The sequence below is a fragment of the Pezoporus wallicus genome, unplaced genomic scaffold (genome assembly GCF_028554395.1).
Source record: "Pezoporus wallicus isolate ANWC-B61680 ecotype Strahan unplaced genomic scaffold, APGP_CSIRO_Pwel_v1 contig_4131, whole genome shotgun sequence".
Classification (NCBI taxonomy): Eukaryota; Metazoa; Chordata; class Aves; order Psittaciformes; family Psittacidae; genus Pezoporus; species Pezoporus wallicus.
Window position 1 is genome coordinate 506,677 of NW_026641950.1, and position 13,979 is coordinate 520,655.

The 13,979-nt window shown below is 41.3% G+C and overlaps 1 protein-coding gene across 7 annotated transcripts in view; it reads left to right on the top strand.

The window, feature by feature from the left end:
* The window catches only part of CHD7 (chromodomain helicase DNA binding protein 7), a 133,338-nt gene that overhangs the window by 72,278 nt on the left and 47,081 nt on the right, over nt 1-13,979 (top strand). For 6 of the 7 annotated variants that reach the window (XM_057426244.1, XM_057426242.1, XM_057426248.1 and 3 more), the window contains 4 exons: nt 452-873; nt 9,067-9,205; nt 12,646-12,783; nt 13,857-13,922. In XM_057426244.1, the coding sequence (XP_057282227.1) occupies nt 452-873; nt 9,067-9,205; nt 12,646-12,783; nt 13,857-13,922 (765 nt within the window). The remainder of the gene's footprint in view (nt 1-451; nt 874-9,066; nt 9,206-12,645; nt 12,784-13,856; nt 13,923-13,979) is intronic. The other variant, XM_057426246.1, reaches the window with a different exon arrangement.

Sequence of the window (13,979 nt, forward strand, 5' to 3'; positions counted from 1 at the left end):
TATAGATTGCCTTGATTAATTTTTTATGAATGCAGCCTGTGAATATACTGTATTTTCCTTTGCATGTCTAGAAACAAACTTCCAGTGCAACTGAATAATTTGTACCAAGTTATTCATTCTACTAACAACTGTTTTGAGATATTTGAAATAACAGTTGCTTTCCTTTTGCATCTGAATGTTGAAGACTCTAAATATTTCCTATGGTTCCACTTTACACACAAGCTTTATAATGATTTTACTCTTGCTATATCAAGAATTTCTGGTCATTTTGCATGTTTTAACTGCAGATAGCTTTGGGGTTTACTATTTTACTGTACAATGTGTCAAACATGCTACTGGGTTAAACTTCTGCTTAGTATTTTCTCCGTCTGTAACCCCTTGCTCCAAAAGAGTAAAGTTGTAGAAATAAAAGTTGCAAATCTCCAATTCTTTTTCTGTTTGTCTCTCCCAGCATTCTCCGTCGGAACCCTTTTTAGAGAAACCAGTGCCGGATATGACTCAGGTTAGTGGACCGAATACCCAGCTTGTGAAAAGCGATGATTATCTGCCAGCAATTGAGCCACAGCCACAGCAAAAGAAAAAGAAAAAGAAAAACAATCACATTGCTGCAGAAGGTCCAAGTAAAGGTTTTGGTAAGGAAGACTTCCCTGGGGGACTGGACAGCCAGAATCTAAGCAGAAACTCAGTGGATTGCTCCCAAGAAGAGAAGAAGAAAAAGAAAAAGCCCAAGACAAAAAAAGAACCGAAGGATCCTAAAGAACCCAAGGAAAAGAAGGAACCCAAGACCCCCAAAGTCCCTAAGACCCCAAAAGAGCCAAAGGAAAAGAAAGCAAAAAATACCACGCCAAAACCCAAGACCAGCAAAAAGACAAGGTAAGTCAGGAAACTTCTGTATGTGATCAGAAAAAAAAACTGTGTGTTTGTGGGATTTCTAGAGCATCTGTGCTAAATGGTGTGGGTGGAGAGGAAATCTTGTTTTGTCGTTTGCCTTCTACCATCTACAACATCATGTTTTTGAAGCGCTTGGGCACATTCCTCTTGTTTGGCTTTCCTGTTTATGGCTTCACAGTTGTTTTAAACAAGCTGGAAAGGCAGAAGGTTAATTTTTCTCTCAAGGCATAAAATTTTCTGGATGTGTTAGATTTCTAAACTGACTCTCTGCTAATGCTTATCTGTCCTTGTGTGTGGTTTGTGTACTAAAACATTAAATTGCTTCAACATTAATGTATGTTTGACCAAATCCAGAGATGAAGGCTTAGAGTAGACAGGTTTGATGATATTTTTCTCTCTAGTAAGGTACTTCATATTGTTACACGCTGTACAACCCTTACAGACACTATTTTACACCGACACAACCCATGAGCTGTAAGCTCTGCTGTTCAAAAGGCATTTTTATATGAATACTGACATATCCTTACTGCAGGAATTATATTCATTTTGCTGTTTTATGTAAAGACAATTTTCCTAGCAGAAACTCATTGTGGATAAACCAGATGCTTCAACTCTGTTTCTTACCTGTTCTCACTCAGCGTGTCCCTTTATCAGGATAGGCTTAAAATGCTACAGAGCAGTATGAGAAAGAACAAACTGCTGTTACACATGAGTAAATACGTCATAGATAATAACATAGGTTCTTTCCTTACCCCTCAAGTCCCTAAACACCATGATTATAAATGCTTACTTGAAAGAAATCTGAGAGGAAAAAGACATTAAAGCTCATTTTTTTTTTCTTTTTTTCATTTGTACCTAGAATTTCTTACAACTGTTCTGAATCTGTTCCAAACATCTGAATCTGTTTTTCAGGATGTGGCTAGCATTATAAAATATAACTTCCAGATGGAAACACAGCCAGACTTGGTTAATCCAAATCACTTTGCAAAATCCATTTGTATAGGGTTTAAAAATTGTGGTTAATGAATCAGCTTTGCATATATGCTTACAAGACTTACTCTTGGGTAGGTCTGTTACAGCTATATGGCTAAATGGGCCATGGACAGTACTTGTTCCTGTAGCAAGAAAGAGAAGTTTCCGTACTAGCAGAGACAGTGTTTCCTGAAGAACTTACAAACACTGCCTAGTAAAATCAAATGTTGTCCTGAACAGGTTATAGTAACTGGTCAGTAAATGATAGTTTACTTATTGCAGAAGCTGCTTTGGCTGTGTTCCAGACTGGTCTGAGAATGGGGTTTACATATATGGCAATTCACAGCTTAGAAAAACTGAAATTATGTATCTCCGAGTATGTGTTTTTGAAACCCAAACACCGTATCAACCAAAATAACCTTTTTGTTCCATTTCCCTATACCCAAAGATTTAGAGACTGACCAGGCCATATTGTCATGGTATTGAGCATCTCCCAACAATTTTTGCCACTAAGTAAAAAAGCTTTTACTGCAGGAGTTCTCAGTTAGTGCAGTTTTACAAACTCTTTACGATGAAGCTCAAAGAGGAATGGTTAGAAGGAGCCTGCTCAAAACCATGCATGGGTTCCTCTGGCTGCTTTGGACATCAGCCTTCAGAGCTAGTCTGTCTCATCCACTCAATCCTAGTATCTTTTTGTGCATCTCCCTACATCTTGGGGCATGCCATGCAGATTAAGGGAAGATCGTTTCCCTTGAAGGAAGAAATCATTGCTTTCTTAGTTGTATTTGTAGGAGAGTCTTTATTCTCTTTCCCCTGCAATGACTTTTGTCCCTGGGTGGTTAAATGAGTATTCTAGTAAGTACTAAGTCCTGTTGTTTTACCTGTGAGAGAAACATGTTTGGACCAGCATTCGCTATTCCTTATGCTTAACTCGGGGGTGTGGAGAAAGTCCTAGTTTTTCCATAATGGGTTTGTGTCTCTGTTAGTAAATGCTCTCCTGAAATCAAAATCGTTCTCATTTTGTGGTCTTGTCAGCTTCAGTATCAAACTTCTTTGAAGAACTGTGAGACTGTGTTGGGATGCTGTGCTGCCAAAGAATGTTAAATCAGTGAAAGAACTTTGCTTACTTTGGCAGCATCACAGACAGGGGAACCTGTCCGCTGGCAGATCCCTGAATCAAGTTTTTAAATAAATTAGCAGTCCAAACATTTAATCATCTGAGCCACAGTATTTCAGCTGCCCTAACTCTGAAAAGGAAATATTACAGCAGCTGAGATGAGTGAGATTAATGCAAGGTAACACAGATTATGGATGATTATGTGGAACTAAAATACTTTTATCAAGTTAGTGTCTGGCATATATTTACTACTACTGGTTCTGTTGCTCAGTATTTTGCTTTTAAGCACTGAAAGCAGTAGTGTTTTTAGATTTCTGTATTCTGTACAAAACTAACAGCTTTCATTCCTGAATCAGATTTTTTTTTAATAGTTTTAATAGATGTTTTTTTTAATAGTTTTAATAGAAGCGTTTTGCACTCATGTAAAGTCCAGGTAAATAAAGTCAGACATAGAAGATGTACTTACTGAAGGGCAACAGTTTTTAGGATAGAACACAACAAGCCTTTGATAGTTAATTTTGACACATGCTGTATTAGAGTATACACACAGATAAAAGAGTCTGTTATTTAAGTATATTAACCATTTTGTAATTTAATATAGCTCATAATTTAACCCTGCTATTTCAGTTCCAGTTTTGAGTAACAGTTCAATCCTTTTCTTAAACAACAACAAAAGAACAGAAAGTGTATCCTTCACGTGTAATCTCTCTTCGGTGTAAGTTGTGACAAAAAGAGCAGCCTGGCTCTCTGAAATGCACCTTCACATGAGGGATAACAGTCAGATTGGGAGAATGGAAGAAACTACTTAATTTCATGCTTGTTTGAATTGCATGTCCTGTGGCATCTTAACAAGAAAGAAAATATCCAAATGGGCTGCTAGTATGTTATACTACATACTAGGTGATTTTGAAACAAACATTACACTTTAATACTATGCTATTACACTTGTAGTGGGTGTTAGCCCAATCCTGCCAATACAGAAATACAAATATAGGGGTGGTTGAAAAAAAAAACATTTGCAAAATAAATCTACTGTGGACCAAACTAGTCAGGTTTGAAAGCAAAATATAGGTACACCTAGGATCACAAGTGAGGGTTTTTCATTAAGTTGTGTGAGTGCTATTATGTGGGCTGTTAATGTTATGGAGCCAGCTTTGGGCACATACAAAGCAGGCAGGTTTTTCCAAAAGTAGATGGACAGGGAGAGGCAAGCAGTCCTACTGAATTGCAAAGTCATGGCTCAGATGTCTGTTCCTCCTGTGCCTGTCCCTGGAGGAGATAAGGACCACCTGTTTGAGAAGATCACGCTGCAGCACAGCTGATACCTCTCCCACTGCTTCCTATGAAACCCTAGAGAGTAGCCACTGATAACGGCGGGAGAAGCAGGGAAGGTCAAATGGTAGCTCTTTGCAGGAGCTTGTCCCTCCTCCCATCTCCTCAAAGCAGCGTGCTGCGCTTTGCAGGGCTGCCCTTATCTGCTTCCTCACCTGTCTGTCGCGGGGGGAAACTCTTCGTCCTTCCCACACATGCAGCAAGCAGCCTGGGATGCAGGGTACGGCGAGTGTGTTGCTGCTCACGAGAGGAGTGCTAAGCATGAGCATAATTACCTCTTTCAGAGGGAGGTGGAGACTGACTTTTTTTGGCGCACAGATTTGCTGTTTGTTGTATCGGAAGGGGGATGGCTCATGGCCACGGAAGCGGGAAGAGGCTGTGCGCAGGGGAGTAGTGCGGGCAGCAGGACGCGGCTCCCTAGGGAGCTGGAGGACAGGAAGAGAGGTCCCGAGCTGTGGTGGTAGTTTCCACTCCCAAGCTCGGATCATCCTGAGCGGGGCAGGAAGGGGCTGCCTGTGGGAGAGAACAGGAAATCGAGCGAGATTTCCATGTGTTCGTCCACTGGGGCTGTTCCTGTTCACACCTGTCCTCATCTCCCTTTTGAACCAGCACAGCTGCCAGATATTTACCTTTGCCTTTGCTGCAGGCAGGTCTTCTGGGCTTTGCTGTTACTGAAGCATACTTATGAGTATGTGGCTGAGATTTCAGGCTGGAAAAACCCTTATTGTCCCTATTGTTTTTCCTACTTTTGTGACATATAAAAACTAGTTAAAAAGAAAAAAGGTTTTGATTACACTAGGAGCTTTAAAAAATAATAATTGTTTTCCTCAGTTAAGGTAGTATAGAAAGCCTCAAATCTCTAACTTAATATTGAGAGAGTGGGATTTAATTTCCACAGTGCATGTGTAATTTTTTTTCTAAGCCAGGTTCAAATACGCATTTGTCACAGGACAGTATTGCCAAATGGTAAAATAGGGATCAATGGTCTGTCTGACTTACTTTATATGTTTAAATTACAGAAAAAAATCATCATCCAAATTGTGATAGCTGTCATAAATTACACTAATAAACAGATCTGTCAAGTTACCCAGATCTGATGAAGTAGTAGCCCAATGTAAACATACAAGCTAATTACTTCCCCTGTTAATCCTGTGAAGCATGCCATGCTTTTGGGGGTATTTTTGAGTCATATGGTTTGGCCCTGTAAGTTCCTGGAGTTTGACCTAGCTCTGTAGGTGGCAGCTTGACTAACTGACACAACACACATTGTTGAAGTTTGGATGCTTGTCCTCAAATTGTGTAATTCAAGCTTTCTTGTCAGTTGTCCTACTTGCGTTTTTCCTCTTCAGTCTGTTCTCCTTGTTCACTCATCTGACCTTCTGTGGGTTGTCTTCTTACTGATCCCCTTTGGTCAGTGTGCTGTGCTGTGCAGTCCTAGGGGATAAGAGGATGGAACCAAAAAGTGGTATTGGACAGCTAGATTGTAAAACATCTAATCTGAAATGTCTGTGTTTGTATCACCTGAATAGAATGACTAGTTTTAACTGACGGATATAAAATATTTTAGTGTTTTTTTGGTGGCAAATACTGCTTTAGTTTCTCCCAGGTTTCTAATTCTTGGTTTGGGACTGGATGCTATCTTGTCTCTAGTGAGACTTAGCTAAATTTTGCATTCATGCATATGTAAAAACAAATATGAGAGGTAGTTGCCTAAATGTGTGTTTTACAGCTCCCTGTCCTCATTGCCAGATTTGGAAAGTACTGTCAGATGTGCATCCAGAGCTAAGTGTTGACACACAGATTAATGGTAATGGCAATGTATCTAAGGACAGGTTTTTACCTGCCTGTGCTTATATGTGGAAAAGTCATTCTGCTCCATTCCAGAATGGCCCGAGTATGATCTGCTAGGAAGTGGAAAGGATGAGTCAAAAGTGGGTACATTTAACTAAGGAACAAATCATGCTGGCTCTGTGGGAAGATGGGACAGCAGTTGCTGATGCTGCAGCCAGCCAGGTGAAGCTGCTGGGTGTGTGATGTACTGGGAAGCAGCATGTTGCCTTGCTCAAGGGGACAGTGCTGTACCTCTATGGTTTATTTGTACTTCACCTTCCTGTCTTTCCTTGAAAAGAAACTGTAGCTACTCATTTAAAAGAGCAATTCTTCTGCTGAATTTAAAATCTGAAATTCTCAGTGGAGCTGCACACAGGCTTTGTTCTCCCCAAGTTGGTGGCTCTCTCATGTGCCTGTTTTTAACTGGCCTAGAAAAGGGGGGGATTAGAAACTGCGTCTGAATTGCTTCGTCCGTGTATACGTTGTTACTGAGAGCGACTCCGTATGTTGAGGCTGGGGTCGTGGGGGAAGTATATATAGGTCATGAAACGTTCGTTGTGGCAGGGCCTCCAAGCTAAGAGCGGGAAGGGTCTGACAGAGGCTAGAAAGAGACCTTTGTCGGCGTGGGCCTGCGGGCAGTGCTGGAGTCACTGGGAGGGTCTTTGTCTGGGCCTCCACGGCTGGGAAGTACCATGGCCGGCGGTGGGTCGGTGGGCCCGGGGCAGGCAGGCTGGCCCTTGTTAGCGTTTCCCGGCCTTTCAGCACGCTAGTACTTTATCAAACCTCGGCCACGCTATTCTTCCCGACTTTAAGCCTGTTATTCATAGGCAGCGGTGCACCCAGGGCATGGCAGTAACGACTGCTGAACTTAATTGCGTGCCTCAGAGATTTACTGGGGTCAGGGGCGAGCGGAGCGCCGGCCTGTCAGCTCGCTTTACCTGGTGGCGGCCCCCCGGCTGCCCGGTCAGGCTAACCTCCGAGCTAAACACAATCGGGGAAACACGTAAAGTTGGTTTTGGAAGGGGGGTGGTTTTTTGGAAGCGGTTTCGCGGTGGTGTGATGAAAGGCGGCAGCGGGGGGAGCTGAGGCGGGGGGGGGGGGGCGCAGGCCTGGCACGCCCGGGCGCTGATTGAGGGAAGCAGATGGCTGCAGTCGGTGGCCGCCAGCCAGCGGAGCAGGTGCTGGTCACGTGGCCGCGGGTTGCCGGGGCGACGCCAGCGCTCTCGGCGCGCGGATGAAAGGCAAGGGGCCCCGCTTCAGCTGCGGCTTTGTGCCATTGGTGGCAGCTAGAGCGGAAACAACCGCCGCGAGGCGAGCCGCTCCGCACGGCGGGCCGGTCAGCGCCGGGCACAGCCCGCCCTCAGGGCCCGGCCGGTAGCCGCGCGCCTTCCGCGGGGTCAGGCTGCACCCACCGCCTCGTTTTGAGTTATTTATCTGCCAGTTGTCACAGTTTGGGGCGGTTTTTTGCTGTTTTGTCGGTGAGGAAAGATGTATTGCACCCTGTAATGCCACATAACACAAACTCGTTTTCGGAACTCATAGCCAGTTTTCATTTGCAAACTCTACGCTATTTTTACTCATTTTAAATCAGCGTTAGTTTAAAAACAGCCTGCAAAAACGGTATTATTACACCACAGCCTGAGTTGTCCCACTCCCAAAGCGGTGTGTAAATGTATTGGGGAGTTTTAAATGACAGCTCCAACGTAGGCCTTTTCGGTGGGCTGATGCACTGATTGAAATGGACAGGAGTAAAGCTGGTGGTTGGTTGAGGAGTTACAAGGCTGGGAATTACGAAGGAAAACCAAACTCCAGGCAGCGTCCTCAGCATGAAATTAAAACATCGAGGGTGCAGAAGCCCTATGGAAGTGACAGAACATTTGGCAGCCTGTACTCACCGTTCATCGGGTACCAGTACGTAACTCTGCTCTGCTCTCAAATGTCTTAGCAACTTTCCACAGGCAGCCTGTCAAACCAGTAACAGGCCTGGGGGATGGTTGACCACACAGGGGGAAAATGGCTAGCAAAAACCCATGCCAGACTCAAAGGCTGAATGTGAATTAAAATTGCTAACTTCTACTATTGATTCTTCTTTGTTGCCATTTAAAAATTTCACTCCCACAATGCTCAAGATTGTCACAGTGAGTGATTTGGTGGCAGTGTATTTAAAGCTGGGTTTTGATATGTGATTTTGATGTCTTCACCCATTTTCAGGCTTCTGAGTGCAGTTGGAGAGTTGTGGTCCCAGCTCCTCAGGTGGAAAACGTTTCCATGGGGGAGGAGGGGGAGAAACAATCCCCAGAACCTGTCTCTGCCGTCACAGTGGATATAGACTTCTCATGTTGTGTAGATGCTAAGATACCAGCTGGATGGTTTTTGCTCCCATACAAGCAGCGGTTGCATGCACTGAGGCTGTTGGGGGTGCCCTCAGAGCTGGCACAAAAGCACCTTTTAAGCCTGGAAATAGCAGGGATGTTAGAAGAAAACAGAATTATTATCTCATTTGGTTCTTTGTTTTGGTAATGCTCCCTCTGGTTCCACTCATCTGGTCCACACGGTTAGTATCAAGGCAAGCGCACACATAATTCTGTTTCTCTTCACGTGTGTCAGATTGCCCAAACATTGCTTTCGAAAAGCACAGGTTCTGAAGTGGGCAGAGTCTCATTTTGAGTTTCTTGTTGAATACATATTCAGTGTCGCTGCCTAAGGTTTTGAAGGGAAGAGGCAAAATGTCTGTTAAAGAATGGGAAATATATAGCTGTGGCCCATGCATCATTGACTTTACAGTTGTTTTTAAATACTTCAAGAAAGCAATTGAAAATAATGAAATCACTAACAACAAACATCTTGCAGATTAACTGTTTTGTCAGATGCCTTTTGCTTACATTTTTTTGTACAAATATTGATTAAAAATACTTCTGTTTCAGTAGCAAGAAACCAGATTCAGAAACCAGCACTGCAAAGAAAAAAGGTAACAAGGGAAAGGAAGGTTCTGAAAATTCAGATTTGGAAAAAACTCCACCACCATCACCTCATCCTGAAGAGGAAGATGACCCAGGGGTTCAGGTAATGCTCTTAGTGTAGCCTTTGACAATTCAGATGCATAAAACGATAGTTCTCATGGTCTTTTTACAGATACACAGGTATTCAGGTATTTTCAGTGTTGTTTTAAAATGGCATACCAGGAAGGTGAGAACTGGAAATCACTGTGGTGAATACTTTACTAAAAGAAGTATTCCTTATCAGAATTTTGCTCTACAGTCTTACTACCTGCTGATCTGTGTGCGGCGCTGCTGAGTTTTCAAGTGTTCTGTCACTGTTGCAGTTATGGTGCTGAATTTTCTGTTCTGTAGATTTAACATACCACTGCAAGGTCTTGCTTGTAACCTTTATATTTCTTCTTGCATTAGCTTTGCAAACTTTCTGAAATCAAGAAGCAGAATGTCAGAAACATGCATATCAGGGGCTTGTAACTACACTGCTTTAATGGGTGAAGGGCCTTTTTGCAGGAATGCCAGTCATTGGCTAACATTGATAATTTCCTCGTGTCCACTGCAGACCTATCCCTTTCTGTCCAAACCTTATTTCTTGTAAAGAAAATCTGGAAATAGAAAAAGTATATATGACAACTTTTATGTGTTCTGTCATTAGCTGTGTTAAGTTGCCAGTTCCTGGCTCGCTTCTGCTGTCAGTGTTCAGATCAGAGTGAACATTAAAATTAAGAATTTCCTCATGAAAGTGTAGAGGTAAATTGAGATGGGGAAAGTATGAGACTCCTAAATAGTCATGCTAGCATTACGGAAATCCGTTGTATTTGTCTGTTGCACATCAGGTTGTGGATGTTTTGCTTCTAATTAGGAGAGGTGTTGAGTCTGATGATCACTTTAAGAATGGTCAAAGCAGCCTGGTGAAGAGGTTGGCAAGCAATGGTGTCCTAACACAAGCATGAATTATACCTTCCATCTTGCTATATTCCAGAAGGATGTAGAGTATAATGAAATGTGAGCAAAAGCAGCAGCAGAAGAGTGTTATTTCTGATCCATGCAAACAATTTATTTTGGATTAGAAAAGCTGATGTTTGAAGAATTAAGTTTGTCTGTCCTGTGCCCCAGATCTCTCTCAGCCTGATTAATGGTGCTGATGAAAGATGCAGAAGAAACTTTTGGAGCTGATTTTTTGGGGGGGGTTAATTTGCAGACAATTATGGCCTCTGCACAGATCAGTACATATGAATGTTTTGCTTGTTTTCAGTTTAGTGTGACAAAACTTCCTGTTCGTGAAACTCAATTGGGTGATAAACTTTACATTACTTTTGTTTTTTTTTTTTTTCCTTCTTTTTTATAAATACAAATATTAGGGTATTTGGATAATTTTTTAATTAATTGTAAAAAAAAAAAAAAGATATTTCAGGTAGTTTTTGTCATCTTAATAGTCTCTCACTGTGCATGTTATCCTGCACCCATACTTCTTTGCATAAACTTAGGGAAAGGTTGCAACCACATATGCCAGGAGAGCTAGAATTAATAAACTTGTTATGCATTTCTTAGCTGAGATTGATTATGCAGTGGTCTGAAACACCACTGCACAAGGGGTAATGGGTTTAAACTTAAGCAGGGGAGATTTAGGTTAGCTACAAAGAAGGAATTCTTTACTATGAGAGTGGCGAGGCACTGGAACAGGTTCCGCGAGGAAGTTGTGGATGCTTCATCCCTGGCAGTGTTCAAGGCTAGGTTGGATGATAGGGCTTTGGACAATCTGGTCTAGTGTGAGCTGTCTCTGCCCATGGCAGGGGGTTGGAATTGGATGATCTTAATGTCCTTTCCAACCCAAGGCACTCTATGATTCTATTCTTAGCTTTAAATACCAAGTCTTCTGTATTATATAGTGAAGCACAAAGTGATGAATTGTTATCTTTAGAGAGGACAAATACTTATTTTTGGTGTTACCATACAGATTTTTTATATTCTATTATCAAGCCTATTACTCGCCTTTTTACCTATAGATCAGTTAATGAGTAAAAGATAATCTGATGCAGGTAAACATATACACAGTTTCTGACAACAGTTCATAATAATTGTAGAACTTCTTGTGAATGTCAGAGGAACCAGGAAGCTAACCAAGTCAATAAAGAGATAACTACAATTATGTTTTAGGTATCCTTTCTATTAGGGAAATAGAAGATGAGATTTTTTTGGCTCCAAAATGAAGCATGTGATGGCCTATTGAGCCAAAAGTGAATTTGGGTTTTTTTCCCATCAGTGTTTATGGAAATGAGAGTGTAAATTTGCCATGTGGTATTTATTTTCATTTAAACATACTGTTCCACTTGTGTGACAACCCTCTGTAAGTTACTGTGTTCAGGGTAGAAGCCACATCGCCATTGTTTAAAAGGGTGATGTACACTTAACCTTTGCTCAAAATTTTCATTTTTAGTTAATTTCTAATTTTGTGAAGTGCATCAGATATTTGTGCTTTTAAAAGTATGATTAACTATCTAAAAGTAAATATTTGACTTTGTCTGTATACATTGAGAGACCCAGGTACATAGATCTTTTAAACAAGCTACGAAAGTATTTGCGTGTACGGGTCTAAGATGCGTGTTAAGCTGGGAAAGGTGTAAGTAGTATATCAGTTCATAAAGATGTTTTTTTAACAGTTGATATTCAACATATTTTTTAATATATACATCAGTCCATTGAGATATTTGATGCTCAGTTGACAGTTTCCTTCAACAGCATATGCTCTTTGCTTTTCAAAATACATAACCTGACACACAGACTATCTCAGAACTTGAATTTTATTGTTGCAGAAAATGGTGTCTGCCACTGAGCATCAAATTGCAAATTCTGTCAAATGCACACTTGCGTATTTACAGATTGCTTTCTGCGGTTTCTCTGAAGCTTTCTCTCATCCTGGAGGTGAAGGTATGGGGACAACAGTGACCATGTTTTCAAGTTAGGGTGGTTCAAGTTTTTCATTCTCCTGTATTAGTTTGGAGTCTTTTCCCATGCTGTGCTGCATGGTATCTTTCTGGATGGTGCTTGTTCAGTGGCGTGAGGAAATTGTATTTCATTGTATTTCCCCTACAAGATAATCTGGGTACAACCAGGTGGATGGGGAGAGCAAGACAGTGTGTTGTCACTGCTTAGCAACACTGGGCCGTGCTGCGGAAGGGTGGTGTTCGGTTCCTGCATTGGCCATCTGTCAAAGTTTGTCCTAGATGTGAATTCAGAGGAGCAACGTCTTGGGGTTTAATTGCTTTCTGATATAAGCTTTCTAATTTTCTAATGTGGTTTTAGTAATGCTGAAAGATTAAAAAGAATTTAAGAATAGCTGACAGGCAGAAACTCAATAGTGTCTTGATTCTGTTGTTTCTACCAGCGTGTTGTAAAATAATAGCATTTGCTGCATGCTACTGTGTTTAAGAAGCACAAACAAATGTTCTCAGTTACTCCACTGCTTGCCAGTTTTGTTTCTCATGAAAAATATCAATGCTTTCTATTTAGAAGCGACGCTCCAGCAGGCAGGTGAAGAGGAAGCGTTACACAGAAGACCTGGAGTTCAAGATTTCAGATGAGGAGGCTGATGATGCTGATGCTGCTGGAAGAGACTCTCCTTCAAACACTTCTCAGTCAGAGCAACAGGTCAGACACGAACAGACTGTAAAGGTGGCTGAAACTGCAGCATTCATTGTTCAAATATGGGGCCTTTTCCTGAGTGATATCCATAGCTGGCACAGTGTGCCTGGAAGGGATTAGCTTTTAGCATTCTTAAAGAGTACATTAATTTATGACTTTGTTTACAAGCTGATGATACGTAGTTTGATGCAGTTCTGTGAAATTAGTAGTCTTTCTCTAAAGGAAAACTAAACTGGACTGCTAGGAATCTTGAATTTACTTCTATGAATTCAGTGGTCTGGCTTCTCTGACTTTAATAAACCACTCAAGCTTGTCCCCTGCTGCTAGGCACCATAAGAACCCCCTTATGAAATTACTGCCTTGTAGTACCCAGCAGGGTACGCTTTATTCTCTGTGCAATGTAAATGATGGATAAAATAGTTTGAATAAAATGAGGGGTAATAATGTAGGAATGACTGTTGTAACAATCTCATTGTTTTGTAGTGCTTTTTCAAAGAACTACTTCACTTAACTGATGACCTATTGGAGAATATATGCGTGTTCTTTGGTATTTCATTTGGCAATTTGTTAAGCCCTGTGAAATGCTCTGTGATCTCTGTTGTTAATTGTGCCTTACCGAAAGGAGAATTTGGTAGGTTTGTCTGCAGTTGTTAGAGTAAGAAATATAATACAGAATTGCAGGCAATTTTGATACCTATTGTATGAACCCTTACACAGCCAACTAGAGTTTTTGGACATCATTTGATATTTAGACTGTATGGTGCTAAAAGTGCATGTTATTTTAAGAGAGGTGAACAGTCCCCATGTGATCATATCTGTGTATCTGTGCATGTCAGCCTTTCGGAGAAAGCTATAGTTATTCTAGCTCTTAAAAATGGGCTTTAACAAGTATCTTTTGCTCCTTTATTATGATATTACATCTACGTGAATCCTCTAAGTTCTTGTGCAAGGGGGAATAAGCCCTCTTGCATGTTAAATCCCTGTTGCAAAAAAAAATTATTTGAAGTTCTAATAATGAAGAAAGTCTTTAAGTAACAAAGTTGAACTCCCATAATTCTTGTATGGTATTTACGGTGTAGGAATCTGCTGATGCTGAAGGCCCTGTTGTGGAGAAAATCATGAGCAGCCGTTCAGTCAAGAAAAAGGTAAACCAAACCAAATGCCTTTCCCTGCATGTGTTTAAACAGGCTAAGCATATTTCT